Source organism: Passer domesticus, chromosome 5 (assembly GCF_036417665.1).
Source record: "Passer domesticus isolate bPasDom1 chromosome 5, bPasDom1.hap1, whole genome shotgun sequence".
Lineage (NCBI taxonomy): Eukaryota > Metazoa > Chordata > Aves > Passeriformes > Passeridae > Passer > Passer domesticus.
Window position 1 is genome coordinate 46,192,814 of NC_087478.1, and position 15,269 is coordinate 46,208,082.

The 15,269-nt window shown below is 43.2% G+C and overlaps 1 protein-coding gene across 6 annotated transcripts in view; it reads right to left on the reverse strand.

Moving 5' to 3' along the window:
* Window positions 1–15,269, reverse strand: part of GRIN2B (glutamate ionotropic receptor NMDA type subunit 2B) — a 235,246-nt gene that overhangs the window by 45,675 nt on the left and 174,302 nt on the right. For all 6 annotated transcript variants that reach the window (XM_064419975.1, XM_064419974.1, XM_064419976.1 and 3 more), the window contains 4 exons: window positions 5,335–5,543; window positions 4,832–5,003; window positions 4,009–4,162; window positions 2,349–2,474 (listed from right to left, as the gene is read on the reverse strand). In XM_064419975.1, the coding sequence (XP_064276045.1) occupies window positions 2,349–2,474; window positions 4,009–4,162; window positions 4,832–5,003; window positions 5,335–5,543 (661 nt within the window). The remainder of the gene's footprint in view (window positions 1–2,348; window positions 2,475–4,008; window positions 4,163–4,831; window positions 5,004–5,334; window positions 5,544–15,269) is intronic.

Genomic DNA, 15,269 nt, shown 5'->3' on the forward strand with positions numbered 1-15,269 from the left:
TAACAGGGCTCTACAAATACTTCTGCATGAATGTTTCATTACTCAGCCTGTTGAAGATCCACAAACCAGAGAAGAACACAGCTCCCTCTCCCCATATATTGTGTCTAAGGTACATGACAGTGACATATACTTGTCTCACCTTAAGAAAATCTGCAGGTCTGCCCTAGATAGTGCAGGAGCAGATCCAGTGTTTTAAAAGCTTCTATTTTCCCTTTATTCATTTTTCAGTATGGAAGTTCAGTCACACCCCAGAAGCCATGTGTGCAAATGAAGCACAAAATCTGAAAACATGTGAAATGGCATCTGTCTCACAGCAATCTTGTAACCCCAGCACGTGCTGGTTCCATTAGTGGGAACCTAACCCACAATTTCCTCAACTTGAGCACAAGAAGAGCTGAGAGGGAGAATGCCTATGTGATCACTCTTCGGACACTGTGAAGATCCTCTTAGGATGAATGGAACAGTTCAAGCATCTGTTCTTTCTCCAGTGGTGCCAACTTGACCAGCATCCCACGCTTTATCTCCTCAGGCAGGCTGATTGCCTGTGGTTCAGATTGACTCCAGCAAAATAGCAAAAGGGAAGAAAGTTTTGACACGCCTCTCCAAACCTCCGAGCAGCGAATAGCATTGATCATCTGGAAACACTAACTGTGTTACCCTAAATATAACTGAACAATGCAAGGGGCTCATTTTTTACCCAGGGAACTGCACACCAAGTTCAGAGCAGACTCATCACCTGGTAAATGGATGCTTTTAAATTCCAGGGAGATAAAGTTCCTAAGAGAAACATAGTTTTGCAGTCTTTGTCTTTTTACATGCTGGAGTGGTATTTTTACATCTCTCTCTAACTAATGTGCCCTAAGATACAAAGGTGAAAGGCCTGAAAAACATCAGTCGGAACTGTATGGTGGAAGGAAATCTTGAGAAGTTCCCTTCTAAAAGCCTTCCTCTCTCCATTGATCACCCCACATGCTTCCACATTACTTTGTCAGACAAAAAACAAGATTGTAATGGGAGATTCCAATCCAAAAGTCTTGATGTCCGTAAAGAGAAAATGCAGGTGTTTGAGGCGTACTGTCAGGGGTGTACTGTCATAGTTCAAATGCCACCAAAGTAACATTAGCCAGGGTTTTCATTACCAAAATCAGCATTGCAGTCTCTGCAGCAGATTTTTGTATCTTCATATTTTATCTCTCAGGGATAATATCTGTCTGATAATGTAACACTCTTCATAATTACTCAGAAATATTGATACTTGTAGCTGCAGTTCGGCTAACTTAACAACTGCACAACAGCATGCCTGTACTAAAAAGTGCTTCCAGCTCCACATCTGTATTAATACCTCCTAAGAGACTTAGGTTTCTCAGTACTTGTGCCCACAGATCCATGCAATTATGATCAGGTGCCACAAAGGCCCTCCACAGCTCTATGTTAAGAGACAAGTTCTCCACTCCTTCATGTATGTGATTCTGCCTGCATTCTCATTAACACTTTTTATTTTCACTCCTCTCTAATTTGATGGCATAAACTTACTCAAAGCACTAGACTTGAGAGCAAATGAGTGCATTTTCCAGTAACTGTCTCTTTCCCACTATTCGGCATGAACCAATAAATCCAGAAAGGTTGATTCACCAGGGGGTGAAGATATGCAGATGGCAGAAGACTCAAACTTGCTATTTGTTTCCATGTCAATAAGGGGGAAAAGGCTGTAACTTAGGAAGGACAGACAGCCTTTCTTTAATTCATCTGTCTGCATTCTGAAGATCAGAACCAAAAAAATTGATCACTTGCTTGATCCCAAATTTCCTGCTGCCCTTGAAAAAGAATTCTTTACCCACTCCCAAGAAAATGAGTTTCCCATTCTCTCAGTTGGTCTTAGAAGGCCAAAAAGGCAGGGAAGGACCCGGCCAGGTGACAGATGTGGATTCTGGAGGACACAGCACTATGCCAGGAGGCCAGCAGAGTGACTTGCTCTGCAGGGAGATGAAGCACTGAAGGATGGATTGACAGTGCTGAGCCCTGTGATTGCCTCAGAGTGCAGCATTGTAGGCCCTGCCAGCACTGGCTACCAGGACCCATTTTCCTTCAATGAGAAACAAGTTGGAGCTGGTATGTGCTTTAGACATGAAAGGCGACACAGCTCCATCTCTCACGCCAAGCAAATTATCCATTATACACATCTGCTCTCTTCACAGCCTTTTTTCCGCCTCCATCCCTGTCCTCTTCAGTCTGAATGCAGAGCTCAGAGCGGGCTAGATCCGTATCGCATTCAAGGCAAAGGAACACCCCAACAAACAAACAGAGACTGGAAACCAGAGGGGATCATAGCAAGAAACAGCTCTCCTTACCTCTGCCATCAGCAAGGCACCGATTATAGCCCACAGGGCTGAAGTACTCAAAGACAAAGACAGCCACCGCAGAGATGATAAGCAGCATCACAAACATCATCACCCATACATCAGCACTGAAAGGTTCTGGAGAGGAAGAGAAAACCATGGTGAAAGACCTGATAGCACCTCACCACCTTTGCTCCCCAGAGAAGACCAGTGTGGGGCAAACTGGGTTGGGGAAAAGCAGAAGCTAAAAGTAAGTCTTCAACCTGATTCTGAAAACTTCTTGAACTGGAAAAACTGAAGTTTCTGTCTCTGTAATGACTGCATTCCATCGTACTGTTACATTTGTGACACATGGCTCCATCTGGAACCACACACAGCCATTGTGGCATGCATTGATAAAATAAAACACATTGATAAAAGATTGTTCCCAGGAAGTCCTCCAGCACCATCTGGAGAGAGTGGGGAAAATCAGGCAGAACTGGCAGAGTGTCAGACAAGCATCCAACTTTCAAGATGTTATCGAGCCAAAGAGCATCTCCAAATTTCTGAGGTTCAGCCATAATGACAGTAGGTTTTTAGTATTCCATCCCTCTAGCAATGGGAACACTGGCTCATTCTAGAAATGTTAGTGTTCATGTTCTGCAAGTATTTTATCTCTGCCAGGTTTTCTCCTTCTCCCAGCCTGAACAGAAAAAGATAGGACTGAACCAGATCAAAGAGACAAAGAACTTTACTCCAGAGTATAGCCAATATTGCAACTTCAGTTAAATTGCAGTTTAGAACTTAGGAGATAACTTTAACATTGCTTTTACATACCACAGCAATATTGGTGGACTTGCTAAGGGAAGAAACTCCTGAAGAGTTAGTAGTCATGAAACTCATATCTAAAAAGGTCTGAGAAAATTTCATTACCCATATAAAAGTATTTCTGTCTGTGAATGTTCTCAGGACTCTGGCAGAGAGCAGACAGTAATTACATAACTCGTATACTGTGTTTGCAGCATCATAAAGCATTTTATAAAGGCAAACAGTAGACACTAGGAAGGCACTAATGTCTTGGGGAAATGCAGTATCATTTCCTTATTCTCTGATCACCCTCCACCACTGAAGGACATTAGAAATGTCTTTATTGCAAGACACAGTGTCAGCACAGAACTGATGGCTCAACTGTTCTTGAAAAGGTCTATTAGTTCTCTAACTTCTACTAGGTGTCAAGAAAGGGCCAAGTTAACAATACCTTTACAAATAATGTCTCTCAATGTGCAACTATTTATTGCCAATTGCTATCACCAAGTGTTACGGCATCCCAGCTATAAGGTTTGAATCAATTTTCTTCTGGCCTACACTCTTTGAACACACTATTAGTTGAGTCACTGGGAAATCACGTGCTGCGGTGTATGTGACAACTGAGTGAGCCCAATTTGTCTAGGATTAGGCATACGTTTGCTGAAAAATGCCTTGGCTTGGAACTCATAGCAGGGCCTATTTGCACTTGCATTTGCCTGGATTTTGCTTGCCTGGGATTCAGTTCTAAAACATCACAGTATATTTTTATACACCTGTCCCACAGGTACTCCCAAAAAAGAGCTTTCAGGCTAAGAATCACAAGCAACCTTCACCTAATTTTTTTATGACCACTGGGTGAAGTTTTAATTTTAGATTGAAACAATACCTAAGAAGGCAGAAGGTGAGACAGTTCCATTGCTACGTGACACCATGACACTGATTCCCGTCTCAATGAAGGGCACAGAGAAATCCACCACTTCTGAACGTTCCTCATTAATGGTGAGGGATCCCACAGCCATATAGGCCCGTTTGGTGACAACCTGGAGGAAGAAAATAAAGAGATCATACACAGACACAAGGCAGCCCTCAAGCACCACAGCCAAGACCCTTCTCATCTTCCTGCCTTTCAACACAATCCTTTTACTCCTGTAATCCCATTCCCTATATTGTTTGTAACATCTCTCCTTTCTAATCTTTCATCAGGACACCTTCTTCTTTCACAAAACGTATAGACATTAATCTTCTCCTCAAAGCTGGTATGTGTACAAAAAATAAATCCACAGAGGTCTTAGGATAAACACATCATCCACAGAGAAGACGTCTTATCTCATTTTTCTGTCCTTGCTTTATCCTCCCTCGAACACTGCAAAGCCTTATTTCATTCTTTATTCTCCTTATATACAACCTAAGCATAATCTAGATTGCAGCAACCACGGTGAATGGATATCAGCCTCTTTCTAAGACTGTCTAGGCCAAATTTGTGAGACCATAGAGAATAATAATTAATGGTCAGACAAGAAAGGTTGTCATGGTCAGAGTGTCACAGCAAATTAATTCATTCAGTGCCAAGAAAGAATGCAGGCCAGTCATTTCTAGAGTCACCTCTGTCCTTGCCTCCGAAGTGGACCCAATAATGATGGGAGGCTAGACCTGACCCATACCACCCAGCCCAGGGTTGAAGCCCACCATGCCCTCCCCTTGCTGCTGACCTCTCCAATCATTCCATTCCATGTCCCATTGATCTTTTTTCCATGCTTGCCATTAGTCACCAAGTAGAGGTCATAGGTGAACTTGACAGACTTTGAGATTTTCTTGAGGATGTCTATGCAGAACCCCTTGCAACATTTCTTCATGTAATCTGGCTCCTCATCAGTTTTGTTCCTGAACAATCACAACAATAGGTGATGGTTAAAAAAAATAGGTTAAAAGACTGGGAGAAACACCTGTAATTCTGCTTTGTTGTCAGTTTGCATCCCCCCTTCCTCTATATAATGTGGACAATGTATATTGTGCTCTCTGTGCTGGAGGGTGAAGGGACACACACAATGATTTGCCCAAAGGGACTCATAATGAGTGAACATGGGACAGGCTGGGCAAGTGGAGGTGATTTTTGAAAAAGGATTATAGATTATGATGATATTGGCCCAACAGACACTTTATATTCTGCCGAGACCAAAGCCCCAGATGAGCAGAAGAATACAGGGGTACATACTCAGTCACGATGCGTTTTTGGCAAGGGACCGTGTTCCTCATGCAGGTGCCACTTAGGGGGTCCACGTTCTCCACAATGACAAATGGTGCCTCTTCCAAGGTCACGATACTCAGGTGATCATCCTCACGTTCCTCAGAGTCAGGATACAGCTCAAAGCGCGGCCACACATAATACTTCATCTGCAGCTTTTTCTCTTTCCATTTGCCCACCTGTGGAGACACAAACCACAGAAGATGATAGACTTCTAATTGTATCATCTCTTTGCACAGCTACTGCAGGACTGGGTAAGAGGACCATTCTGGAGTACCCAAACTCATGACTCATGTAAGATGGAGACATTTCTGGGGAGAAGGCTCTGAGTAAGTGGATTCAAAGAAGAGGGAAGTGCAGAACAAGAAATATCTCTGAGCTGTCTCATCTCTGCAATGGTCTCACTTTCTGGGAGAGTGAGTGGACAACCATGGGAATACTGTAACTGTGGTCAGACTTATGTCCTTCAACTTTTTCAGCCAAACAACAGGAACACAATTACTTGGTTACATACCTTAGCTGGAAACAAGGAATTGTTTTACGTTTCTGATGCATGAAAATTAATACCAAAAAAATACCTGTGATGATTTTTAAATCTTTCTATTTTTCCCTAATTCTCATAACTTCCATAAATTTCTATTACAATTTTAGAATACTTAATTTTCCATTTCCTAAATTAATAGAGATAATATCTTCAGTAGTCAAAAAAGGGGGAGGGACTCAATTATCTTATACCTACTGCTAAGAATGAAAGCTGTTTAGAAGTCACTGCAGTCGTTAAAGAGACAATACATGCAAGCTCATCCACTGCCCAGGCAGACCATTTCTTGCAAATAAAAACCCCAAAAACATCCAGGGAAAAAAGAAAACATGAACATCAACTGTACTTTCAACTATCAAAGTCTTGCCTTTATTCTCAATTCCCCCTCCCACCATCACAGTTGACAGTAATTAGCACCTTGGCTGGCAACCAAAGCTGAGAGGGTGAAGAAGCTAACTGGGCTTTAGAAGAAGTTTCCTGCATGATCCTCAAAGCAAGTCCTCCAGGCCAGGACTGAGACATGCTGACTCGATGGCAGAGGCAGTGTGGGTGTGTGGGAAGTTTGCATGACTGCTCTTAGTGGTGTACCTGCTTGGTGGGTAAACAGAAAAGCTTCATTCCACTCCAATCCAACACCCCTCCCACAACCCCCAAATTCCAGTCATTTATTTATTGAAATGACAGAATGGGAGGGAGAAACATTTATTAAAGGCTCATTAGGTGTCAGTGGATAATCTGTGAAACTCAAAGCCCAGCTGGGGTTTGGCATTTGAGAGTATCCAGAATCCACATAAAACACTTGTCACCTTCAAAACAAACAAACGCTTCATCTGGCCATGAAAGAAAAATCTACTCTGAGGGCTGTGGAGGGAGAAGAAAGGCAGAAGAAATCACCCCGAGACAGCAGTTTCTACATCCACCCTCCCTGTGCAGGGTGAACACAGCACCCCAATGAGCACAAAGCAAGGGGGGTTATAAAAAGATGGGTAGTTGGTCTTGCCTTCCCAAAGGCAAAGAATGCCAAGGAGAGCTTGCCCATGATGTTCCCTCTACCCATGGAGATGCTCTGTACTCATGCTAATATCTAAGCCTGGATGTGAATTTCTAAGGGAATAAAGGGCATAGACTCACATGCTTATCCAGGGTCTGCTCAGCCCTGGACTTCCCATTCATTCACCAAGCAGGTCAATTTATCATCATCTGTGCCAGAGATTTCTGCAGTGCTACTTTAGCTCTCAAGTAACTGAGCTCAAATCCCCAAAAGTAGTAACTGCCACACGGGGCTCAGCAGGGACCAGTGATTAAGATGCTGCACAGAACAGCCTGGTTTTCAGCTCAGTAACATTAACTTATCATAGAAATAAGTGGCTGATGAAAGAGACATCTCGCAGAATCTCAGCAGCACTTAGATATCTCAGTAACAGGCATGATATAACCCCCTAAGTGATAAATTAGATCAGATAGGCAAACCCAACCCATAATTACCCAGAAGTTCTCTGGGACAGAAAGGGGATTTCATAAGGCTGTGTGCCAGGCACGTCTCACAGTGTTGTACTACACAGAAACATTATGAAATTAGGATAACAATGACAGCATTGCCACAGCCTTCTGTGCACTAAATCACCTCACCTGCAACTACAGTAGTACACATCCATTCCTTATTATCCCAATAAAATAATTCTAAACTGTCCAAAGAGGAAGAAAAACAGGAGGCAAGTAAATGTTTTGACCTAAGTCTCCAAATTAACCATGGATTGTCTCAAAAATATGTGCAAATGTTACATTTGATTGCTAACCTAAACAATCAGACATGCTTTATAACTCCATACATGTACAGATCTGAATAAGAAAAGTCAGAAAATCATAGTGAATTAAAAGAGGGCAGACTTCTTTATGCTTATGTATGCAAAGGTCAAATATATATGCACATAGTTAAAGAAGGATGGGCATAAGCAACATGTGGGCAATAATAAAGACCGCATGTGAAGAGGATGGAGACAATGCAAGATAAAGAATACACAAATGTGTATCATATGCTAGATAATCTGCCATATAGGGAAGGAGCAATTCACTTCAGGGACAGAAGTTAGCAGAATTAAATGTCAGAGATTTGTCCAGGTAAAGATGCCTACGCCTAAAGAATATAAACTACCGAGCTGTGCAGAGCAGAGCAAGGCATTTCTGAAGTCTCAGGGTAGTTTGTATTAACAGCCTACAAACTGTTATTACTTGGGTTCTGATGCGTGCTTGCCTCAGCAAAAAGAGGAAAAATAAACTATCCCAGGCATGCTTCATATTGGTCACCCTGCAGTTTCAAGACCCGTTGGGTATTCTGCAATCAGTCCAGTCATCCAAACTCCCACTAGGAGCCCTGAAAGGCCACAGAATCAGTAAAAGTAAAGATACTAGGAATCTATAAAAACTCCTTTCTAATCATATTCTCCAATCCCTATGTTACTTTATGCCAGGACATAATTCCTAAGCAACAGAATTTCACCTTAACTGCCCCTTGCTCTATCTGATCTTGTCAAGAAAGTAAAGTCACTTGGGCTTGGAGGTGAATTTGAAGGTGTTGAAGGAGATGAGTAGCTAACTTTTACCTTAAATATAAGATCCTATTTTGGATAACAAGGTTGGAAGTAGAAGTCCAACATATTTGCAAAGAAAGAAAGGGAGAATTATTGCAGAACAGAAAGGTAATGACATATGCTATTTGTTTGTCTAAGCATATAAGTTATCCCATGCAGACAAAAGGCGAGATTGCCTGTGCAAGGGGAAAACAAGTGGGAGCCTTCTGAAAGCCTTCCAGCCAGCTGGCAAATTGCCTGAACCGCGGTATAATGCAGCCAGAATAAAAGAGTTCTGCAGTATGTTAATGCGCATCTTTAATGAAAGGTGCATCGCATTAGTTCCTTGAAACTAATTCTTAACAGAGGCTTTTCTCTCCTCCCAAGGGAAGAGAAGGCTTGTAACAGCCATTTGTGGCAGATGTTTCTCTAACCTGTCCCTACACTGACAGAGAGTCCGTGGTCTCCACAAGCAATCTATTCCGGTGCTTAGCTATCCTTCCCATTAAAAAGTGAGGTTTTTCTCCCGATGTTTAACCTAAATCTTCTTGCTGCAATTTATACCAAGAGAGTGTATTTCCTTATTCTCCTACATGTGCTCTTTTCAGTGTTATCAGGTCAGTAAGATATTTTTAACAGAGGAGCTGATAGTCTCATTCAGTGGCTGTCTTATAAGTTACACTGGCAAAAGCAGCCACCTGTTCAAATGACCAGCACCCAGTCTTACCATTTACAAAATCCTTACCCAGATGGGTAGTATGGACAAGTACAAGCTATTCTCATGAATTTCCAAAATCATCTGTTCCAATAAAGGCAGAAATAAATCCCCGAGTTCCTCCTAATATGGCAAAGTAGGACTTCAAAACACAAGAGCATCTGGAAAGACCTATAACTACTTTCAAGAGAAGGAAAGGTAAAACCTCCTAGAAATTTGGTTTTCAAGGGCCAGGCAGGAGAATACAGTTCTGAATTAAACCAGAAACATTCAGATATGTTTCTTAGGCAAGACACTCAGCAGCATTGCAGTGGTATTTGTGGTGAAGGTTCAGGAGAGAGCCTGAACCTTCAGGTGTTTGTTTTTCAACAGGCTGCAGGAAAACTAGCTTGACAAAGTCTCCTGAAAGTTGTTATTTTATTCACCTCCCGTATGCACCGTGCCTTGCACCACTCCCTTTTCATTTACAATCTTATCTCAATTCCTGCTCTCTCTTTTCCCTGCACCTCCCCCACACCCCGCCCTGCTATAGAAGAAATGCAAAAGGAACAAAAAGGATTTGGTTTCATCTGCAGAATAAAAAAAAGACCGTTCCAAACTCACTTAGGACTTGAACTGCTTTCTGAATTTTCCCAAAAGCTCAATGTTTCCTCCCTTATTATTGGTTATTTTATTTCTTTTTCCCCAGGAGCTAAGAAGTTTATTCATTCCAGTGGGGAAGCACTAAAGCAACAACAGAGAGCATGAATTAGGAGGCAGAAATTCCCTATTCCACAGAGAATCTCTGTAACTCGATCTGCACCCTTGTGGCTCCACACTGAGTAAAACTGAGATAATGCCATGTTTTTACATCTGGGGTGCACTGGGTAGATAAACACAGAAAAGGCCACGAGACTCACAGATACTGTAGAAGTGAGAAGACACATACACATGTGTCTAGAGCTAGACAAAGGAACATATACAGCATGTATCTCTGAATAGTATAAATGTGAAATGTATAAACGTGTATAAATGTGTATAAACTTCCTGTCTTTAATATCTGGAAAAATCTTACATAACTTTTTCACCTGAATTAAATACACGAAAAATGGAAGATCAAATATAGAAATAGTGAAGGTAGGATGTTGGACAAGGGGCAGAAAATTAGGACTGTTATTGGTAATATAGTTGATGGAGAAGCATACCTAACCCCTCTGGGAAGAAAGAAAGTCCAAGGAGAAATAAGATTCTTGTCAGTAGAATTGGTACAGATCCTGAATGAGGACATGGGAAAACCAGAACAACTGGGCAGGACCTGAAAAGGGCTACTCTAGAAGAACCATAGAAATAGCAGTTGTAACTGGGACACCGCCAATGGAAGCAGGCATTACTCAGGGTACATAAAATAAAGGTAGACCTAGGGGATGCTGTTATAACCTTAATGCTGCAGTAGACTGTGAAGAAATAAATAATGCATAAATAAAGTAGAATCATTTTGGATTGAAATAGGTTTTGGAAAGCTGGTGCAAGATATTCCATGAGGACCGAACTACAGAGATCTACTGTAGCTCCACAGGCTTGGCTTTCAGTCTAGATGGAGATGTCATTATTGTTTCTAAAGAGAAATTTTATCAGGAACCAAGTTATTATGGGAGTCTTTAGCTTCACAGAGATTAGATGGAGAACAAATGCAAATTTTCACAGCAGTACCTTGATGTTTCTTTTTCTGGATCTGATAGCTGGCATATTTCTTTACCCCGAAATTACTCAACAGGCAATAGGTCGTGATGTTTTACACTCAGTTTGGGCAAAGCAGCAAGGAACCTTACAGAAAAGCTAGTTATCAGAAATAACCTTGGATTGAGCGATTAGAGAGCCTGTCTTAAAGAAGGAGATTAAAAAGCTTGCCTAACCTAGATAAATGAAAGCCAAGAGGGGATATGACTGCTCTGTATAAATCAAGGGGGGACAGATACACAAGGGAGAAAAGAAAGTGGTTTTTAAGCAGGAAAAACAATACCAGTAAAAGAACAACTGATTGTAAGGAAATTTGCCTTGAAAATAAGATAGATTTTAACCATCAGAGGGAGAACTTCTGAAACAGCTGCCCACAAGTAGCTGTGAAAACAACTAAAATGAGGTCAAGAAGAAGCACAACTGGTTTGTATAGGGCTATATGATTTTGCTGCCTAGAGCAGAGGGATGGGACCAGATGAGCCTTTCCAGTTCAGTGACTATACATAAGCAGAAACAAGAGGAAGAATTCCACTGTGAAAAGCCTTTTCCCCTCGATTTTTCCATCTGCAAATGTCAAAACTCAGTCTTAATCATCATATCTCTGTCCCCCAGCTAACCCACATGAACACAAAGACTCATGCAAATGATACCTCCAACTCCTTTGCTCCTACTTCTCTCACTCAGCAGCAACAACTTTTCTAATGCCCGGAGAATAAAACATTCCTCTTAGCCTTCACCCAATCTGCACTCAGATTTGCAGTGCTGTCATCACAACCACTACCAAAAGTATCATTCTTGTGATGCTACAGGTTTGTATCCTCACACAGGCTGGTCTACAACAGGTGGAACAAAGAGCAAAAATCCCCTGTTTACAGATACTTTAAGGTGATTAATTAACCACATCAGCCAAAGCAGACAAGAAATGGTTGTGAATGCTCCACATGCAAAATTAATTAACACAAAAACAACACTCCTTCCTGAACCTCAAGTTCACCTTCCACAACCACCTGGGGAAGGATGCTTCCTTGGCTGCACCTGCAGAAGCAGGAATTGCTTCTAATAGCCTTTCAATTAAAAATGTAGGCTGCAGGAGATGGTGTGATTTTCTCCCCTCTATATTTATACAGCACCTAGCATATGCCAGAAGGAGAGAGGCTGAGCTTAGAATACAGAGAGGGTGAGGTACTTGCTCCTGCTTTACAACTCATTCTGGGAATAAAAGCTCTTTGCAGAAACACGGTCTTCCATCTCACCGAGGTTTGGCATTTACACAACTCTTGCCATTTTTGCTGAAACATTTCTTTCCTGGTGCATTTATATGCCTTTTGCAGTTGCTAAGGTCCTGTCCCCTGCCATGATTAGCCAGAGAAGATTAATGAGGTATACTTTGAGCACTTCTGACTTCTGCAAAGTCGGTGAACTGTGGGTCTCCACTGGTGCCACAAAAAGGTCAGAGCTGTGAGAATGCCAAAGAGTTTGCTTTGCTAAATCATTCCTCCAAACCAGAAGGCACCAAGAATTCAATACAGGTATGAAACTAGCCCCTCCGGGAGATGATGGTGTTCTTGATGGTAGCATTAACTTGGTATCCCAGAAAGTGGCTCATTCAGGCAAGGGTGGCTCAAACTGGGGCAGCAGGGACACCAGGGGAACGTAGCTATTCAAGGACCTTAGTGCTACCTGATGTATACATAACCATGATTTATGGAAATGCAGACTGCAATCAGCACAGGCATAAATAGGAGACGTGAGGAGAGAGGAAGCTGTTAATGGTAGCGGGGGCTATGATCTGAGTAGGCTGGAGAATGTAACTCTAAGCTTCTAGCAGGGGAAAATCAGGTGTTAGGATTTAGGAAGAAGAACTAGAACAAAATTTATATCTTAACAAATACTGAAAACTGACTACCATCCAACATAACCCACCTTCAGCTAACAGGCAGTGACAGCACCTGACTCAGACTCTTACTTAATAGTGTTGTATACTTAGAGCCATCATGCCCTTCTGAAATGACTGTGTGAGGACAGGAGAGCTTAATAAATGTCCCAAATTCCGGCAAGATCAGTCTTTACTGATTCTGGTCTGGTAAATAAAATCTAAACTCGGGGAGATTATACTGTCCATATCATTGTTCATCTAAGGTCAAAGAAGGTTTCACCTTGAGCATCTCTACTGCTCTCCTTTGCAGAACTGTGAGGCAGGGGAAAATGTAGCAGGGGCACTGGCAAGCTTGCATGTTTTGTGTCCCAGGCGGTTCCAGAGTCACAAAGGCTTTAAAGAAAAAGTATTTTTATGTGCATGTATAGGCATCTAAATGCTTTATGTAAGCATTTTGCAGTCTCTAGGAGTGCATCCGCATTGTGCAGGTGTGTGTCTGCATCCAGTACGTGTCCATGCATGTAATGCCCTATCTAATGATTTTTCCCCTTGGCTTTCCCTGTTGAGTCCTGGGTTTGAGTTTCATTTTGCTGAGCTTTCATTTATTTCACTCAGATGTTTTTTTTCCCCCCTAAAGCATGTTACACAGAGGGAGGGATGCTTGCCAATTCACTCTGCAGTCTGGGAGACAGTTTAGAGCTTTGGCTGCTAAGTGGGTCCAGAACAGTGGTGTACAAAACCCTGACACGTGTGCAGTGACACCTCCTATTTACACTGATTGAATATCTCTCCCAGAATCTCTTGGAATGTGAAGCTGAAGGAATGTTCAAAAATGCAGAAACAGAAGAAGACCAAAGTCGTTCCTTTATGCTGAGAAAAGCTAAATGTTGAAGCCAGCCCCAGCAGGGTTAGGAGAGGAGAAAACATAGAGAGGGGGTGAGTTACCTAAATCTCACTCTTTTCTGTGGTGTGCAAGCAAGACAAAAGGCACTGCTTGAAAAGCATCTCTGAGAATATCAGAGAGAGATCCTGGTGGTGGGTGCCTCAGTGGGTGAAACACCTCCCCACCCTGCAGAGAGCAGCCAGAGTCCCTGCCCCTGCCTGGCAGCCCCACAGTGCCCCTGTGCAGAACTGCACGCCTGCCGAGAGCAGCACTGGCACGGCTGTACACACACCCCTCTGGCAGAGACACAGGGTGCTCAGCTCTCCTGCTGGAAAGGGGAGGATCAAACCTCTTCCAGAGGAATTACTGCACAAGTTGGGAGCCAGATTCCAGGGAAACCAGATACAAAGCTGCAAGTCCCCATTTCTTTCTTCTCCCACCACTGACAGTCTTTCTTCTCCCACCACTGACAGCACTGGACTGCTGATTGCAAATTCTGATTCCTCATCTGTAGAACACCCTTTGTCTGGATCCTTGGTCTGGATTCACACTGGCATAGTCACAGCCAGTCCCACTACCTCCAAATCTTCAGGGTGCATGTCTGCAGCCCCCCTCAACCTAGCACACGGCAGGGGGTCTTGTGCAGGGCACCAGGGCCATCCAAGGAGCAGCCAAATGAAACATCCAAGGAGCAGCCAACTGAAACACCTCTCCAAGTTGTCACCAGATCTCCAAACCGAGTTGAAACAACAGGTCTGCTCTGCATCCTGGTTCTCTGCCAGGACTCCTTTTCTTGGCTTTGCAAAGAGACAGGATGGGAAGCAAAGCTGTGGGATAGGAGCAACCAGGGACAACCTTGCTGCCTTCCTTCTATTCCGTGGGTGGTTAAAGGGGCTGCTCACTGCATTCTTGCACCTTTTCTTATCCGCAGTCTCCCTTATTTGCCTCTATGCAGAAAGCACGTAAATACCCTCATGTCCTGATTCAGTTTCTCTTCTTTCTTTTATTCACTCAGGTGCTCCCCAACAAACACAGGGTACAGGGAGTGGGGCTGGGGGAAAGCAGCAAGAAAGACAGCATCCATCTCACCCGTGTAAGAGAAATGGATGGTGGTTCCTCCTGCCCAGCTCATTGGCACCCCATCTCACCCACCCACCTACAGTCCTGCCTCCTGTCACTGCTGTGCACCATGGACACAGTCCTCCCTGCACAGACCTATGTCCTAACCACTGCCTCCATCATGTCTTCAGCCTGGTGTTTCTGTGCCAGGACCAGTCAAAGGAGTGAGACCAGTGCAAGCAGTCGAGAAATCTGCAGGGATGGGGGAGCAACTTACAGTGTGATTTATCCCTATCCCAGCTCTCACTGACTTAGATATGAACTGGCTTATCTGCATCCCAGCAGTGTCCACCTCTGTCCTGAAATGAACTGCTGGCCCAAGCCACAGCAGTGTGAGCACTCTCTGTCTCCACCAGCAGTGGGACTGACCAGGGTACCTCTGCCGGTGCAGCTGCAGATCAATCTTTCATACAGCAGAGACTACCAGGCCAGATGGAACCTCCCAGGAGCTAGTGGGGGCTGTACTCCTCATCTGGAGACTCCTGCCT